Source organism: Labrus mixtus, chromosome 2 (genome assembly GCF_963584025.1).
Source record: "Labrus mixtus chromosome 2, fLabMix1.1, whole genome shotgun sequence".
NCBI classification, from domain to species: Eukaryota; Metazoa; Chordata; class Actinopteri; order Labriformes; family Labridae; genus Labrus; species Labrus mixtus.
Genome location: NC_083613.1, coordinates 30,146,579 through 30,162,806, shown reverse-complemented (window position 1 = coordinate 30,162,806; position 16,228 = coordinate 30,146,579). Strand labels below are relative to the sequence as shown.

General features: G+C 40.9%; 1 protein-coding gene across 1 annotated transcript; it reads left to right on the top strand.

The window, feature by feature from the left end:
• Positions 1–1,256: 1,256 nt before the first annotated feature.
• uba6 (ubiquitin like modifier activating enzyme 6) lies at positions 1,257–16,012 on the top strand. Its single transcript, XM_061065180.1, has 32 exons — positions 1,257–1,305; positions 1,816–1,906; positions 3,346–3,440; positions 3,534–3,562; positions 3,701–3,795; positions 4,718–4,829; positions 4,916–4,996; positions 5,166–5,288; positions 5,454–5,577; positions 5,731–5,834; positions 5,938–6,000; positions 6,744–6,820; positions 6,967–7,033; positions 7,127–7,270; positions 8,385–8,531; positions 8,627–8,707; positions 8,814–8,891; positions 9,594–9,775; positions 9,946–10,051; positions 10,146–10,235; positions 10,330–10,410; positions 10,500–10,628; positions 10,746–10,797; positions 11,382–11,445; positions 11,530–11,599; positions 11,682–11,753; positions 11,842–11,965; positions 12,158–12,351; positions 12,503–12,630; positions 13,301–13,388; positions 13,522–13,616; positions 14,193–16,012. The coding sequence occupies exons 2-32, from the start codon at positions 1,866–1,868 to the stop codon at positions 14,332–14,334; spliced, it is 3,078 nt and encodes a 1,025-aa protein (XP_060921163.1). The 5' UTR covers positions 1,257–1,305; positions 1,816–1,865; the 3' UTR covers positions 14,335–16,012.
• Positions 16,013–16,228: the final 216 nt, after the last annotated feature.

Genomic DNA, 16,228 nt, shown 5'->3' with positions numbered 1-16,228 from the left:
GATACTTTTTTGGGGAAATTCAAATGATAAGCCTACTTCAGTTTTGCAAAGCAGCCTAACAGTCCAAAATAAGAAATACATGTAGCCTACATTTTGTACTCATACATAAAAATTGATCTCAATGATAAGCATTTGATTTTTTTTTCATAAATTTAATTTTGACACCACCAATGGCGTCAAACTGTAAATCATATTCTTGTTAAAACAGCAAGAAAACAACAGTTTTCTCTGTAGCAACTGAATTTATAGAAACACATGTGTCCCAAGAAGATAGACAGACTTTTAAACAAAATGTAATATTATTGATTGTTTGGGAAGTTATGACACAATTAAGATATACAGTCTGCTTAAGCATCCCACCCAAGATCTGATCTGAGTTCCAATCTGTGAACATTTTCTGTCCTATTTACACAAATTGATAAAAGTTGCTGAAGCAGTCCCAGCTCCAGACACTACTGCTAAACTTCTACTGGACCACCACTGAGAACATCCGGACCAACCGCGTTACTGTGTAGTATGACAGCTGAATGGTTATTGAGCGAAAGAGCCTGCATGGAGTGGCAAAGGCAGCCTGACATGTTGTAGGGGTCGAGCACCCAAACCTGAATACCATCTATGCCACACGTCTCAGGAAGCAGACCACCAACATCTGCATGGAACACCAGACACTCACTGTCTGTATGGCAAACGGTTAAGGAACATAAAATTCATCACAATCAGACTCAGGCTTCTCCCTGAGAAAAGTTACAAGTATAAAGAAAAAACAATATTCAAATTATTTCACAAAAAAAGAAAAAGAAAAAGAAAATTACATAGATTCAATTGATATGCCTGATAAGGAGTAGGAAGAAGTATAAAACTTATCTAATCCTACCCCTTTTCCACAGCTCAATAATTAATATTTATTAAATTAAATTCCTGTGTTCCTTATAATCTCTCTATATATACAATCTATCTATATACAATTTGCTATACTATATTTATGATACTATATTTGATATTTACAATCCAATGATTTTCCATACATATATACAACTTGATATACTATGATTTTTTATAATTTATATATTTATACAATACATGCAATCATACAAAAATTAATACATTCAAGATTCAATAATACATTATATTTCTTTATGAAAGGGGTCGAAAATAAATCAAAAAACGAAATCACAAATGTCTCTTAAAATACTGTAAATCTATTGGATGACTTTGGTCATGTGACTGTGATAACCCGGAAACAATCCACATTTTTTAACCAGTCACAGCCATTCATTCGGTACAGCTCGTCGCGCATACTGACAGGTAGGTAGCTACGTGTGATTATACATTCAATTTTTTACAATAGTTGCAATTAAAATATTAACATTGACTGGTAGGATGTTTAAAAATGAAAACGACTGTCTTCCCTGGACAGTTATTTGCAGCCTAACTTCTGTGTCATGACTTTTTTAACGAGTTTTTTTGACAACCGGTCGTCGCCACCGGCACCGGGCTGCAGTGATGGAGCACTCAATGCTAACTAGCCGTAGCTGCTAATGCTGAGCTTCTCTCAGCAGGCTCACACATAAACCAGCGTTAATGTGGTAATTATAATCACCGACACTTTATTAGTTATATCCTTTAACTTTAAGGGGGGGGTGGACTGACAGTTGTCACGGCAACAACACAGCTGACCGGCATTGACAGGCAGTTAGCCTTGTAGCTAGCTTACCTACAAACAGGGCGTTGTTTTGTAAAATCATTACAGATTAAAAATACAATGTTTATAGCGTTGGTAATCTTTTTTTATACACTTCTTGTGTGCTTTAATAGGTGTAGTCGTTATCTCTCAGACAGTTAAACCCCCCCTCTCCCCTCCCGGCATGGCTGCAGACTCCATGGAGATTGACGACTCTCTTTACAGGTGAGTCCACCTTTTTGTCTCTGTATGTTCCTGCAGTGTGATCTGCCTTAATAAAACTACAGGTAGCCTTACATGGCACCTGTCAAGACAGGAATCGGCTGCCATCAATACAGATGTTGCTCCACACCAGCTTCCTCCTCCTTCTTTCTTTCTTTCTGGTTGTTTTTGTTTTTATTGAGGTGTGTACTCCACTGCTGCCCCCCTCCCCAAACACATCCGTGACTCTATTGACCTGTCACTGTTCAAATCCCTGATCAAAACCCCCCTTTTCAGACTTGATTTTAATTGCTAATCTTGCTTTTTGTGACATTTTCTTGTATAAGTCTATTTTTAATTGCACATTTTAAATTTGATTCATCTAGGGGTATTCTTTAAATCTTGTTTTCAGGTTAATATATATGTATGGGGGGGGGGGGGGGGGGGGGGGGGGTGTTGGTTTTGTGGTTTAATTTGTAACAAATGTTTCATGTCATGTACGTCTTTGTAACCTGCTACTGGATGCTTTGAATTTCCCTCGGGATCAATAAAGTATCTGTCTGTCTGTCTGTCTGTCTGTCTGTCTGTCTTTGTTCCAATGTTTTTGTTTACTTCAACTCTGCATGTATCTCTGTAAAGTGTCTGAGCGTTTTGTAAAGCGCTATATAAATAACATGTGTAATTATTACGATTATTATTATTATATATTGTATCATGGATAAAGATTAAGCCTTGACCAAAACAGGATTACCAGACACCGTCATTAATTATGAGGGACAAAAAATGACTAAAGTATAAATAAATAAATAAATGCATCAATAAATATATAAATAAATATATAAATGCTGAAAAACAATACATCAATGAATATATAATAAATACACTTTGTTAATGAAAAAGGCTATTTATATATTTTAACATGTATTTATTCATTTATTAGCGTATATCTACAGTTATATATGTATCAATGCATACATTTCCACATTAATTGAGTTATTAATTTATTTCCGTATTTTTACATTTACACATCTATTTATTTCTGTGTCCAGGTTGTAAGAGGAAAAGTATATGTGTAAATTTGCTTCTGTCTGTTTTTCAAAATTTACCAATCCTACTTCAGTAATGTTAGGACGACCCACTTAATTTACATATTTACTTTTCCTTGTACAACATGGACACAGAAATACATCAATAAATATATGAATATATTTATTTATAGGTGTTAAGAACATAGGTGTTCTTAACTCATCAAAAAAGGGACTATACAAAAGAAAAGGAAATTCATTCTCGGCTTGTCTTCAGTCACATGGCTCACACAGTTTGTGTTTTTCTGGATGTTTTTAAAGCTAATCCTGTTCAAATGGTTAATTATTTCTGTAGATGTATTGTATTGTCATGTTTTTTTTTTGTTTTTTTTTTGCCACTTTCTCTCACATTTACTCTTCCTTTCCTTTTCCTCACAGCCGCCAGCGATATGTGCTGGGAGACAGTGCTATGCACCAGATGGCCCAGTCCTCAGTCTTTCTCAGTGGAATGGGAGGACTGGGAATTGAGATAGGTAGGCTAAATATCACATCATGCACAACAACAAGGATGTTTCAATGTATTCACATGATCTTGAGTTGACACGATGCAACTTCTGGTTTCACAGCAAAGAATATCGTATTGGCTGGTGTCAAGGTATGTACTCTTCCTAAATGATGTAACTAAAGTCATGTCAGAATATAATGTTTTAATGTTGACTGTCTCAACAGTCAGTCTTCCTTAACTGTTGTATTTGTGTGAGTGTGTTCACTGTATTTCTTCTTCTACAAACAGGCAGTCACACTTCATGACACAAAGCAATGTGAGACGTGGGATCTGGGCTCCAACTTCTTTATCCGTGATGAGGATGTGTTGAGCCAGAAGAGGAGGTAAAATATCCTTTTTACTTTGTTTGTAGTCTGAATTCCAGCCATGGAAAAAATTAAGAGACCACTCCATAATTATAAATGGAAGCCAATAATATTACAGGTACACATTATTCTACTAAATGAGGTAGCTGATTTGACAACCTGGCAAGTAATCTATTGCCTGTTGCACCAAGAGTGGCATAAGGTCACCCAACAGGAGTGTGCCAAGACACATGGAAGCTGTAATTAAATCCGGGTTATTTCACTAAGTATTGATTTCCGAAGTCTTCCAAACCTGAAACATGAGTAATCTGTCATTTTTTGCATTATTCAGGGTCTGAAAATACTGAACCATTTGTTTTCTTAACCAGTTGGGAGGGGGAAATGTTGTGTAACATGAACAGGGAAGTTAACGTTTTATTTTGTTTTACCTGCCAATTGTAAAAAAGATGCTAATCCATGCTGTGCTTAATCAAAGACACACAGAGCAATTTAAGCACTTAACCTATCACTGTCTGTGTAGATTCTCAGTCTCATAGCCTATCATTGTACACACTGACATGAGGAGGGGGCGGAGCCCTGTGGCCCTCATTTAGGACTGCCTGTCTCTGCTCATAAAGTCAGAGGGGAACAAGCAGGAGACCGGGATTCAATTTACGTTGTTTGTTGTCTTTTATTAACCCGCCACCATGACTGGTAGGTTGATCAAATTCACCCGTCACTGCCAAAAGACACCCATATTTGGCGGGGGGCAGGTGCTAATTTCCAACCCTGAACATGAAACTGGAGACTAGTTGTCTCCATGTGTTCTTGAGCTGTATATCCTACACCCACTTCTGTATGAATTCATATACACTACATATGCAAACCATTCTTTTGTCTCCCACTACCTTGTCTGTATTTTACACATTTGTAAATATCCTCTTTGATGTTAATGTCGCAGGGTGGAGGCGGTGTGCCCTCGAGTCGCAGAGTTGAACCCTTATGTCCACGTTGACATGTCTTCCTCCGCTCTGGATGACAACACTGATCTCAGCTTTCTGAGGAAGTATCAGGTAAGGCATCCCTTTTCTGCACGGTTTAACCAAAAATATCCACCGCTGCAAACTGGCTTACATCTGCTGTGTGCTCTCTCCTCCAGTGTGTCATATTGACTGAAGCAAGATTGAGCCTCCAAAAGAGAGTAAATGAGTTCTGCCACTCACAACAACCCCCCATCAGGGTACGTCTACAGTCCTTTTAGAGATTATACATTACAGAGCTTTCACTTAACCTCTTGATAACACACACAGAAAGTTATTATTATTTTATATCTAAAGTGCCACAGAGTACATAAGAGTATAAAACAACATGTACTTAACAGATTGTTTAACTTGTGTCTTCTTTGCCAGTTCATCGGCTGTGATGCGTATGGCATCTGTGTGCGGGTGTTCTGTGATTTTGGAGAGGAGTTCGAGGTTTCAGATCCCACAGGAGAGGAGCCCAAAGAGATTTTCATACAAACTATCTCTCAGGTGAAATGACCACTTACGACACTCTCAACAGTCCTGTAGGTCCCACAATTTGTACCCTCAAAATAAAGTATATAAAAACAGCTGGGGGGAATTCATTCTTTCCTATTTGGTTTTCATTTTAAATATAAAAAGTTCAAATGTTTAATAATCTAATTTTAATTTTAGGACAATCCTGGGGTGGTTACCTGCATGGACAACCAGCCACATGGCCTTCAGACCGGCCAGAGTGTTGTCTTCAGAGAGGTCAATGGCATGTCCGAACTCAACGGAACTTCAAGACAGGTTTCAGGTATTAACTCAAAATTGCATTTGCTTTTCACCAGCTCACCATATGAATTAATGTTCTGTTTTAGATTACGAAAAAGAGCCTTATTCTAAACTGTTTCTGTCTGTTTTTGTACACATTCTTGTGTCTGATGTTTGAATGTGTGGGTGGGATTAGTCCTTTCCCCTCACAGCTTTTCAATAGGAGACACATCTGGACTACAACCATATGAACACGGAGGCTTCTTTGTTCTGGTGAAAACCCCCAAAACGTACAGATTTGTAAGTGAACTATTTGTCATATCAACAAGAAGTGTCAAAGCTGGACAAAGACAAAATGCATACATTTTACACCTCCCTGTGTTTATTTCCTCGTTTATTTCAGGAGACCTTAGAGAAACAGTTGTGTGACCCTCAGGTCCTGACTCCAGACTTAAGTAAACCAGAGGTGAGAATTTAAAACTATTCCTCGAGACTGCATTACAAAACAGAATATATAGGCTGCTAAGCTAGCTAACTTAAACAGCGGGCATCAAATAAAAAGCATGATCTATGCTTCATAACCTGGGTGTGTTTGCATTGTATCGAACTATTATAGACATGTAGACTTACCTGGCTTCTTAGGGTGACTCACACTAGGCTCGGTTTTTCCATATTGTGCTGAAGCATGATCGCCCTCCCCCTCCTTGTTCCCCGCCGGCCTGCACTCACACTGCTCCAGGACTAACCGGGCCTGAGCACGCTAACCTCTTGTACATAACGTCTTAATACAAAATGCATGGCTTTATACTTTACATGATCATGATTATTTTACAAGACAGGCAGTCTTGTAAATGAATCCATCTGATACATAATTACATCATTTATTGTCCTGGTAACTTCAGCATCTTTTTCACTCCTCCCCCATGCACTATTGTCTTATATAGACTTGTATATAATAGTTCAACCACAGTCAAACTCCTTGTTTGTCGACACAAACCTGGCCAATAGAGCTGATTCTGATTCTGTGTCAGTGTGATAACCACTTTTAATTATTCAGGTTTTCTAATATAATGTTAGTTTTTGGTGACACCGGATATCTCCCATTGGTCTTCCTAATTCAACCTTTGTATGTGACACAGCCCCCTCATCATTTTTATTTTATGTTACCAAAGCAGTTTCCTCACGATCCTTTTTAAATCTCCCTTTCAGGCCCCACTCCAAATCCATGCAGCCATGTTGGCTCTGGACACCTTCCAGGAGCAGCACAGTAGACTCCCTAACGTCGGGTAATCAGAATATTTCTCTTCAGATTGAATTCACTGCTCTCCTTTCTGTTCTTCACACTTCCTGAGGATAGAATTAGTCATGGCTGTGGTTTCCTTCTGCAAAGTGTGACACATTCAATGAAGCAGTTTCCCTTTGATGTTATCAGGTGTTTACAGGATGCTGAGGTTTTACTGAAGCTTACCCAAGAAGTGAACGCGACTCTCAGGAACAAAGTAAGAGAGTCATTTATTCACACAGTATTTTCGTCTTTGACAGATAATTGTCCGAAGATGACCTAACACCCTCCTTCCTCTCTCTCCATTCAGGCTTCTGTAAATACTGAGTTGGTGCGCTGTCTGTCAAGAACAGCCCGAGGATTTCTTCCTCCCTTAGCGGCAGCTGTAGGAGGTCTAGCCAGCCAGGAAGTTCTTAAAGCCATCACAGGGAAATTTGCACCTTTGCAGCAATGGGTGGGTTAAAATGTTAACGTCTGGTGATTATTGAAGAGGCTTGTCCTGATACCGTAATTCTACCTTAGATTAGATACTAGTCAAAACAATCAACACTGAAACCTGTTTAGATACCATGGAAACAAAACTAGAAATCCTATGCAAATAGGGACATTTCATGTTTGTTTATCACCGATCTGTATACAGAAAATGTCAATGAACACAAACCAACTCTTTTTAAATACAGTTAAAAGTAACATAAGCCAAATTTTTTTTTAAAATTGGGTATAGAAGTATTTATTAATATTCCATCTTAATTATCACTCATAATCTAAAGCAGTGTGTGGTGATGTCTATGTCTCCACAGACCCGACACTCTGTCTGTATTATTCAGTTTTTGTCATTATGTCGCTGTGTTTCTGACGTTTCTGCCTGTCAATCATTGAGCGGCGGTGTGGAGCTCGCACCCAGCACTCAGCCGGTCAGGACATAGTGAAGATGACCAGATGACTTTGCTGTTTCTCCGCTCTGCTCTCTGTCCGTCTGCACCAGATGCTAAAGTAAACCCGTCCAATTTTATGAGACGCCATAGAAACTTCACTAAACGTTGGTATTTTTGCCCCGCTGTGACAGAGAACGGTCTGCTCTGTGGGAGCTGTGTCAGCGCTACAGCTCTGACAGGAGCGGAGTAAAGCGACAGCCACAACTGAAGAGGGCGAAGCGTGACAGCACGTAAACAACATCCGGCACCTTACTGCGGGGTTTTGCGGCGGTGCAGACGTGTTTGCAGAGTGTAACCGAAGAAACAATCAGAAAACACCTTTTTATTTTCAGTTTCATCGCTTTGTTTTCAGTTACAACACTCGCCGCCTCCACTTCCTCCCTCTGTCACTCGACCACTGTGCTGCTCTCTCTCTCTCTTTTGCTCACAGCAGCTTTGGGTTGATAATGACTAGATGTTTAGTTTTCTAAACCTCCAGTACTTTCCAATTCTATCAAACCTGAAATGAGTGGAGATTGTATTGTTTAAAAATGTGCTTTAAGACTCTTATTTATAACAATATGTTTTTTTTCCTTTTGGATTATTTCCCATAACTGTTGATTTGATCTCCTTCTATGTTCCTTCTGTGTTTAGTTTTATCTAGATGCCACCGAGGTAGTCAGGCCGCTTCAGTCTCTCTCTGCGGAGGAGTTTTCCCCACGGGGCGATCGATATGATGGATTACGAGCTTGCATTGGGGAATCAATGTGTTTAGAACTTCAAAAGCTCAGGGTCTTTATGGTAAGGCGTGTGTGGTCAATATAAAGTTTTTTTTTTTGTATTGGATTCTTTTAAAGGTTTTTAACTGAATGAAACCTATAACGTGTGTCCTCCAGGTGGGCTGTGGGGCCATAGGCTGTGAGATGCTGAAAAACTTTGCCCTGCTCGGAGTGGGATTGACCAAGAGCTCAGGAGAGGTGGGAGTTCTCTCTGAGTTTACTCTCGTCTGTTTGACTGTTCTCTTTCTGTTCTTTACACTCCATTGCTTTGTGATACCGATTCAGTGGATGTTTCTATTTTCAGGTATGCATCACAGACCCAGACCTTATAGAGAAATCCAACCTCAACCGACAGTTTCTCTTCAGACCACATCACATACAGGTGAAAACATCTCTATTTCCTGTCTTATTTCGCATCACCCTACTTTCCTCTCGTTTCTTTGTTCAGGCAAGCTCAACCTCACACTCTGAAGGGTTCTACATAACTCAGAAACTTTTGATGCAGCTTTCAGCCAAATGTACTCACTTTTACTAGTTGATGTAATCTATCTTGGACCGTGCAGCGGTGTAATGTGTGGAATGGAAAAGCATTGGATCTGACTAAGTATGTACAGACTAATATGACATTTACTATCTCAATACAGACTCTGCTGTTCCTTGCCCACATACTTTAGACTGTATAAAGCATAGATGTAGTTCAATGTCACCCAACGGTTTCTGAAGCAGCGCTTTGAAGTCGAACACTGGCAGTATTGGTTAATCTAGAAACAGGAAACAAGAATCGCTGAGGTGGGCATTTAGCTTACTGGCATACAGTTCTGTCAGTTAACTAAGCCATGCCCCTAACATTAATACAATCAAAACACAAAATAATAAATAAATTGTTGTTTGGCCTTTATTGTAGAGATAGGGCACTAGGGGCAGCAGGTGTTACAGATGTTTTATGTCATGGGTCTTGTAAAATGCTAATGGATGCCTGACAATAAAGTATCTATTCATCCATCCGTCCGTCGCACAAGAAGAGCAAATTAGAGCCAACCACTCAGACATTCACACTCCGCTTTGGGGTCTCCCTCTCTCCCAGAAACCGAAGAGCACCACAGCAGCAGAAGCCACCTGTGATATCAACCCAGAGCTGCAGGTGGACGCTCATCTAAACAAGGTGTGCCCGGCTACTGAGAACATTTACAGTGACACCTTCTACTCACGCATGAACATAGTGGTCACTGCGCTGGACAACGTGGAGGCCCGGAGATATGTAGACAGGTAGGTGTTACTTTTTAAAGCATTTGGATGATTTTGGGTTTTGCTTCCCTGAGCTGTAGCTCCAGTTTGATTTTCAATGACTGAAATAAGAGTACAGTTGTATTTCACAAAACGTTGCTAGTTGGGCATTAAATGATCTTGTGTTTCTGCGTTCTGTTTTTATTTCTTAGCCGTTGTTTATCCAATCAGAGACCTCTCCTGGACTCTGGCACCATGGGAACCAAAGGACACACAGAAATAATTGTGCCAAATTTGACAGAATCTTACAATAGCCATGTGAGTATGTATGAGGGTTTGTTTGTGACCATGGTTACTTTTTCTTAGAGATTAGTTGCCTCAGTCTTAACTCCATTCATTCTTTGTTTGCCAGAGGGACCCCCCAGAAGAGGAGATCCCGTTCTGCACTCTCAAGTCCTTCCCTTCTGTCATAGAGCACACCATTCAGTGGGCCAGGGACAAGGTCAGTCTGCATTAAATAAGTGATTATCACTCCTGATAGTGTCTCAGAGTACTCTCAGAATCTTAAACCTTGTTCCTGTTTTTTTCTTTTCTAGTTTGAGAATGCATTTGTTCACAAGCCCTCCATATACAACTCATTCTGGCAGACCCACCCCTCCGCTGAAGTGGTGCTTCAGGTCAGACATGTCACAAGTGGTTCAGGACAGCTTGGTGTTAATCGGTGCCAGACATTTAAAACTTTTTGTTTGTGTGTGTGTGTGTGCAGAGGATGCAGACAGGGGAAAGTCTGGAGGGGTCCTTCCAGGTTATTAAGCTGCTGAGCAGACGTCCCAGTCAGTGGGAACAGTGCATCACTGTTGCACGTCTGAAATTTGAAAAGTATTTCAAGAGAAAGGTAATAACGTCTCCTCCTGAAATTATCCATTCATAGAGTGTATGAACATGTTTGTTGGTGTTTGTTGCTCCATAATATGTTATTAAGTGTTTACATGTTGTTTATGTTTTCTTGAAGGCCCTACAACTGTTGCACTCTTTCCCCCTGGACACAAGGTTAAAAGATGGAAGTAAGTTATCGAAAACAAAGCGGTTCCAAAAAGGAGTTGGGACTCTGTGAAAGATGTAAATAAAAACAGAATGTGAACAACATGGCTCTGTAGTAAAATAGCTTATACACTGGACTTCCTGCAGTCCTGACTCGTCACCCAATGGAAATGTTTGGAGCGTGATGAAGAGTAAAATAAGAGTAATGAGACCCTGAGCTGTTGGAACAGCTGTAATTCTACATAAAGGAAGAATGGTAAAACATTCCACTTTGAGTTAATAAAGTAATACAAAAAGTGACGCAACAGAGCAAGAAACATGACCCTGTCCCAACTTTTTTTTTAAAAGTGTTGCAGGCATTAAATTAAAAAATAATAGAAATGTCTCAGCTTCAGCCTACTGCATTATGCTTTGCTCTTCTTTTCAATCAAATATTGAGGTTTACATTTTTTTAAATTCATCAAATTCTGTTTTTGTTTTATATTTCACACTATGACCCACCTTTTTATTGGAAATTGAGCTGTAATTTGAGAACTATTTGATGCAAAACTACTAAAATAAAAACATAGAATCGAGCAGTCTAGTGAATTCTTCTTCTCTTTCTTAGGTTTGTTTTGGCAGTCCCCAAAAAGACCTCCAGCTCCTTTTGATTTTGACTTGACAGACTCTATGTGAGTATTCTCTGTGATAGCTTAATCTCTTCTTGTTGACTATGTTCTCATATCAAAGCTTGCAAATCCTCTTTTCCCCATCAGGCACTTCACTTTCATTGTCAGCACTGCCCGACTCTTTGCAGAGACTTACAACATCCCGTACTCAGAAAAGGTAATTCACGTCCCCTCACTCGCTCTTAGTCTTACACACACAGTAAATATTTACTGACTGGCTGCTCCGTCTTCTCTCTCAGGATCTCTCTGAGGAGGCGGTGGCCCGGGTTCTCTCAGGTGTCAGGATTCCCGAGTACAGGCCCTCCCAGAAAGTAAGCTTCTCCATCGATCGGATCCTTGATTTCTGTCCGTGTGAGACTTCCTAATCCTGTTGATCTGTCCTCAATCTGTTCCTTCCAGAGTATAGAGACGGACGAGACGGCAAAGAAGCCCGATCAGGCGAAGATGCCTCTGAGCAGTGAAGAGGAGAGGGAGGCCATCATACAGCTGGAGCAGGCCATCGCTACTGACAACGTCACAGCAGGTACACATTTCATCACAACAAATGCTCAAAAGGCCGATTTGTAGATAGACACTCAAGATGGTGGTTTAATTTGTATCCATAACTAAGGAGTAAATGGTTAGGAAACATGATGTTACCATCATTAGGACATGAAAAAAAACTGTCCGTCTACTTTGATTCATCACTTCTGATGTGTGTGCGTTCCTCGTGTAGAGCGGTTACGGATGAGTCCACTGCAGTTTGAAAAGGACGACGACAGCAACGGCCATATGGACTTTGTGGCGTCGGCATCTGCGCTCAGAGCCAGGATGTACTCCATCGAGCCCGCTGACAGACTCAAGACTAAACGCATCGCCGGCAAGATCATCCCTGCCATCGCCACGGCAACAGCTGCTGTGGCTGGATTGGTGAGAAGTGTTTCACATTTCAACATCAGCTTTCCCAGTGATTGACAGAAAAAAGTTGATGGATGTTAAGATACACCGTATTGGTCTGAATATAGTGCAGGGTTTTATAATACTAGTGTATCAACTGTTTTGTGTCTTGTTCTCTACTCAGGTGGCCCTCGAGTTGATCAAGGTGGTTGGAGGCTACGAGTTTGAATCTTTCAAAAACTGCTTCTTCAACTTGGCCATTCCTGTCATGGTGCTCACAGAGCCCGCCCCCGTGAAAAGGGCACTCATCAGGTAAGAGGCATGTTTACAGTGTGTTTTAAACCCTCTTTAAGTTGAAGGGTGGTTTCACATTAGGGACCGGGACCCAGATCCGAGTACCCTTGACCCCCAAAGTCCGGTTCATTTGATCAGTGTGAACACAAACGTTCCATACTTGGATTCTGTGCCCGAGTCACGATCCATGTGTACTCCGCGGGAGATGTGAACGCACCCGTGCTCAAACAAGGAAGTAGACCGTTATATGACGTCATTCTAAACAGCTCCAGTCGCTACAAAAACCATCAGCACGGGCTCCTTAAATTCTCTGAGCTGCATGATAGATGTGGAAGTAGGAAGACGGTTTCAGAAATAACAAAAACATCTGCCGTGTGTGCGTCGTCTTCTTGCTGCTTTTTGGCGGATTTGCAAACCAACTATGTGCATACTGCCACCTGCTGTATCGACTGTGTACATATGAACGATGTTACTAATGTGAACACAGACCAGCGGGGGAGCGATCAGGCACGGGCATGGTACAAAACAATCGTGTCTAATGTGAAAACACCCTGAGATTCAGTCTGTTACACTTGCACCACGCCTTACTAATATTCCTCCAGCAGCAAAGTGACACTTTTTGTCACCTATATTAAATCAAATGCAGAATCGTTCATCATATTTTATTTATCTGTGGCTGATTTCCCAGGGACAACATCTATTTCTCCATCTGGGACTGCTGGACTATCTTTGGCCATGAAGACTTCACGCTGTCTGACTTCATGAATGCAGTGAGGGTGAGAATCATTTACTATTATTGCACCTTCAAGGTGTTTGACCTGTTCTGATGCAATAACACAATAATCATTTGGAGGTTTTGGATAGCTTCTTTGTAGTCTGTCCTTTTGATCATTTTTGACCTTTTTACAGGAAAAGTATGGAATTGAACCCACGATGGTCGTCCATGGTGTGAAGATGCTCTATGTGCCTGTGATGCCTGGACACTCAAAGAGGCTCAAACTAACGTAAATGTTTCCTGATTTCGCTCTCTCTCTCTTTTTTCACCCCTTAAAGTACTGTGCCCATCCTCTTACCCTCTCCCACAATAAGACTTCTGAAGGTTTTAAGAGATTCACACACTCGCTTAAGCACATCTCAGCATGGTGGATTTTATTCCTCTTCGTTGTACCACCCTATGAGCCTTTGCACGATTACGTTGTTCAAGCTGTCCTCTTCAAAGGTTACTGAGAATCATCAAGTGCTAGTCTGCTTCCTGTCTGTGGTAGTTCTGTGGAAGCAGCTGAATGTTTGCAGCACTTTGAGTCCAAGACAAATTCCCCCCAGAGGACAATAAAAAGTGTATCATATTGTAATAATTAATGGAGAAGGGGTGAGATTTAATTATGTCTGTACTTCTTTCCGCTCCTTTTTCGAATGTGTAAATCAAATCTACAAAGTCTTTTACAATTTCTCATGCATAATGCTTTTCAACGTTGGTAAATATGAGGGGGGTTTTTTTCTGACCGTCCGCTTGTACGGATGTGCATTTCTGTTTTACATGTTAAATCATTTTCATATTTGAAACCTCCATCTCTCTGCAGGATGCAAAAGCTGATCAGGCCATCCGTGGACCGCCGCTACGTCGACCTCACTGTGTCATTTGCTCCGGAGACTGACGGAGACGACGACCTGCCCGGTCCTCCGGTCAGGTACCACTTCAGCCGCGACGGAGAGACTCCCTGACACCTTCTTAGATGTCATCCTCTAGCCTCTCGTGTCCTTACTTATCTCATGTAAATTGTTCTACCCCTGATAACCTTGGCCGGGAGCCTTCTCGCAGGAAGCTATCTCACACGGGAAAAGCTCTTGGCCCCAGCTCAAGCCCCTCCCCCCAAATCCCCCCTGTACTTCATGGAGCAAGCAAAGGCGAGTCCTGGTTCCAGTATTTCTTGCCACAGATCTAGCCAGTGGAACACGAGGCTGCTGAAGTAGCACTTAACTGTACCTGTGTACATATATTTTCTCTTATGTTTTGTACTCCGGTGAAATGCACAGCTCTGCCTGTGTCGATGCCTTAATTGATTAATGATTTTATTTCTGTTTGTGGCAGTGAGTCTGACTAAAATCTATGTTTACAGCAACCTGCATACTCCCAACACACATCGGTCTCTGTTCTGTTTGAAGTCGGCTAGACCCTAAAGGGGGCTGTGATTGGACTATTTGGGCAGTGAAGTGGGATTGTGATTGGAAAGCTTCACATCTTCTTCTTCTTCTTCCCCAATGTCCTCTCAAATGATTGCCAACTACAGAATTTGCCGGTCACCTCCCAGTTTTAGAAACAGGTCAAAGCTGATATTTGTTGTATGATTTGGAAGTTAAAAAAAATGTCAGTATAAAACAGCAAAACCACCAAAGATACTGATGATCGTTGTGTGCAGATTTGTTTTCATTTTTGATCACTTTGGCGGCCTCAGAAATCACATTTGGATCATAGGGGACGGGTATTATGAACCGAACATTACAGAGCAACACACACCAGCAGCGTCTCGAGGAAATCCATCGACTCCTTGAGACTTAGAACTTTTAGTGATGTATACAATTTCTCACATTGGTCCCCAGCCGATGAAGCTGCCGACATGTGTTGCACTTAATACGATGGGTGATACCACTTATTAACTGTAGCTGCTAGTCAAAACCTACCACTGAGGTTATGACAGCTTGAAATTGTAAACATTGTCCTTCGTTATAGCAAGTAACAACATGAGGTCAACGGCTTTTTCACACACAGGAAGCCTTCTTTTTGTTTCACAGACATGAACACCTTTATCATCATCTGGAAAGAAACCATCCCTCTTTTTTTTTTTAAGAAAAGAAAATCTGTTGATGATTTATTTGTTGCATTTGTGGATGTGTGTCCATGACATGTATTTATTTACTTGTTTCTCTTTTTTCTGTCAAATCGAGCGCGTGTCGACGAGCTCTGTTGATTGGTGGCACACTGGTTAATTGTGAATCAACAAAGAACATTTGTCCTGAAAGTTCTTGTCCAGACATGTCATTTAAATCTTCTATTTAGTTCCTGATAAACATCGAGTGAAAGGTTGTGAGCATTCTGAAATAATGTCGATGTGGAACCTTTAAAATGTTTTGTTTTGACTTAAAGATAGTCACCAAACATTTGATTCTTTAAAACACTTGAGACTGAAGTCAGCCAAACTCGTTCCTCGACCACATTTATGTCTCCCTACGAGCAGAGGTGGTGAATTTGACATCAGGCGGAACAGATCTCTCATACGGACAATACTTCTTGTGTAAAACAAAACAGTGTTAAAGAGTGACTGATGATGTATGTTCCTGTGACAGACAACTCAACCAACGGTCCAATAAAATGTGAGATTTCAGGATGTCCTCGATACTAAAACTGCTTTGTGTCTTTCTTCTGAGAAAATCAACTGGATCGGAGCTTCTTTTTTTTTTTTAATTTAAAGTCTGAGACGTGCCTCACCCTCCCCTCCCCAGGGGGCGCCAGGGGAGGTTCTTACAGGGGAGGCTCACTCTCCCAGACTTTAAACCCTCGATCATTGTTTGTAATATTCTACACGGCAAAAAAAAAGGTGGAAAGAAACACGACGTTCTT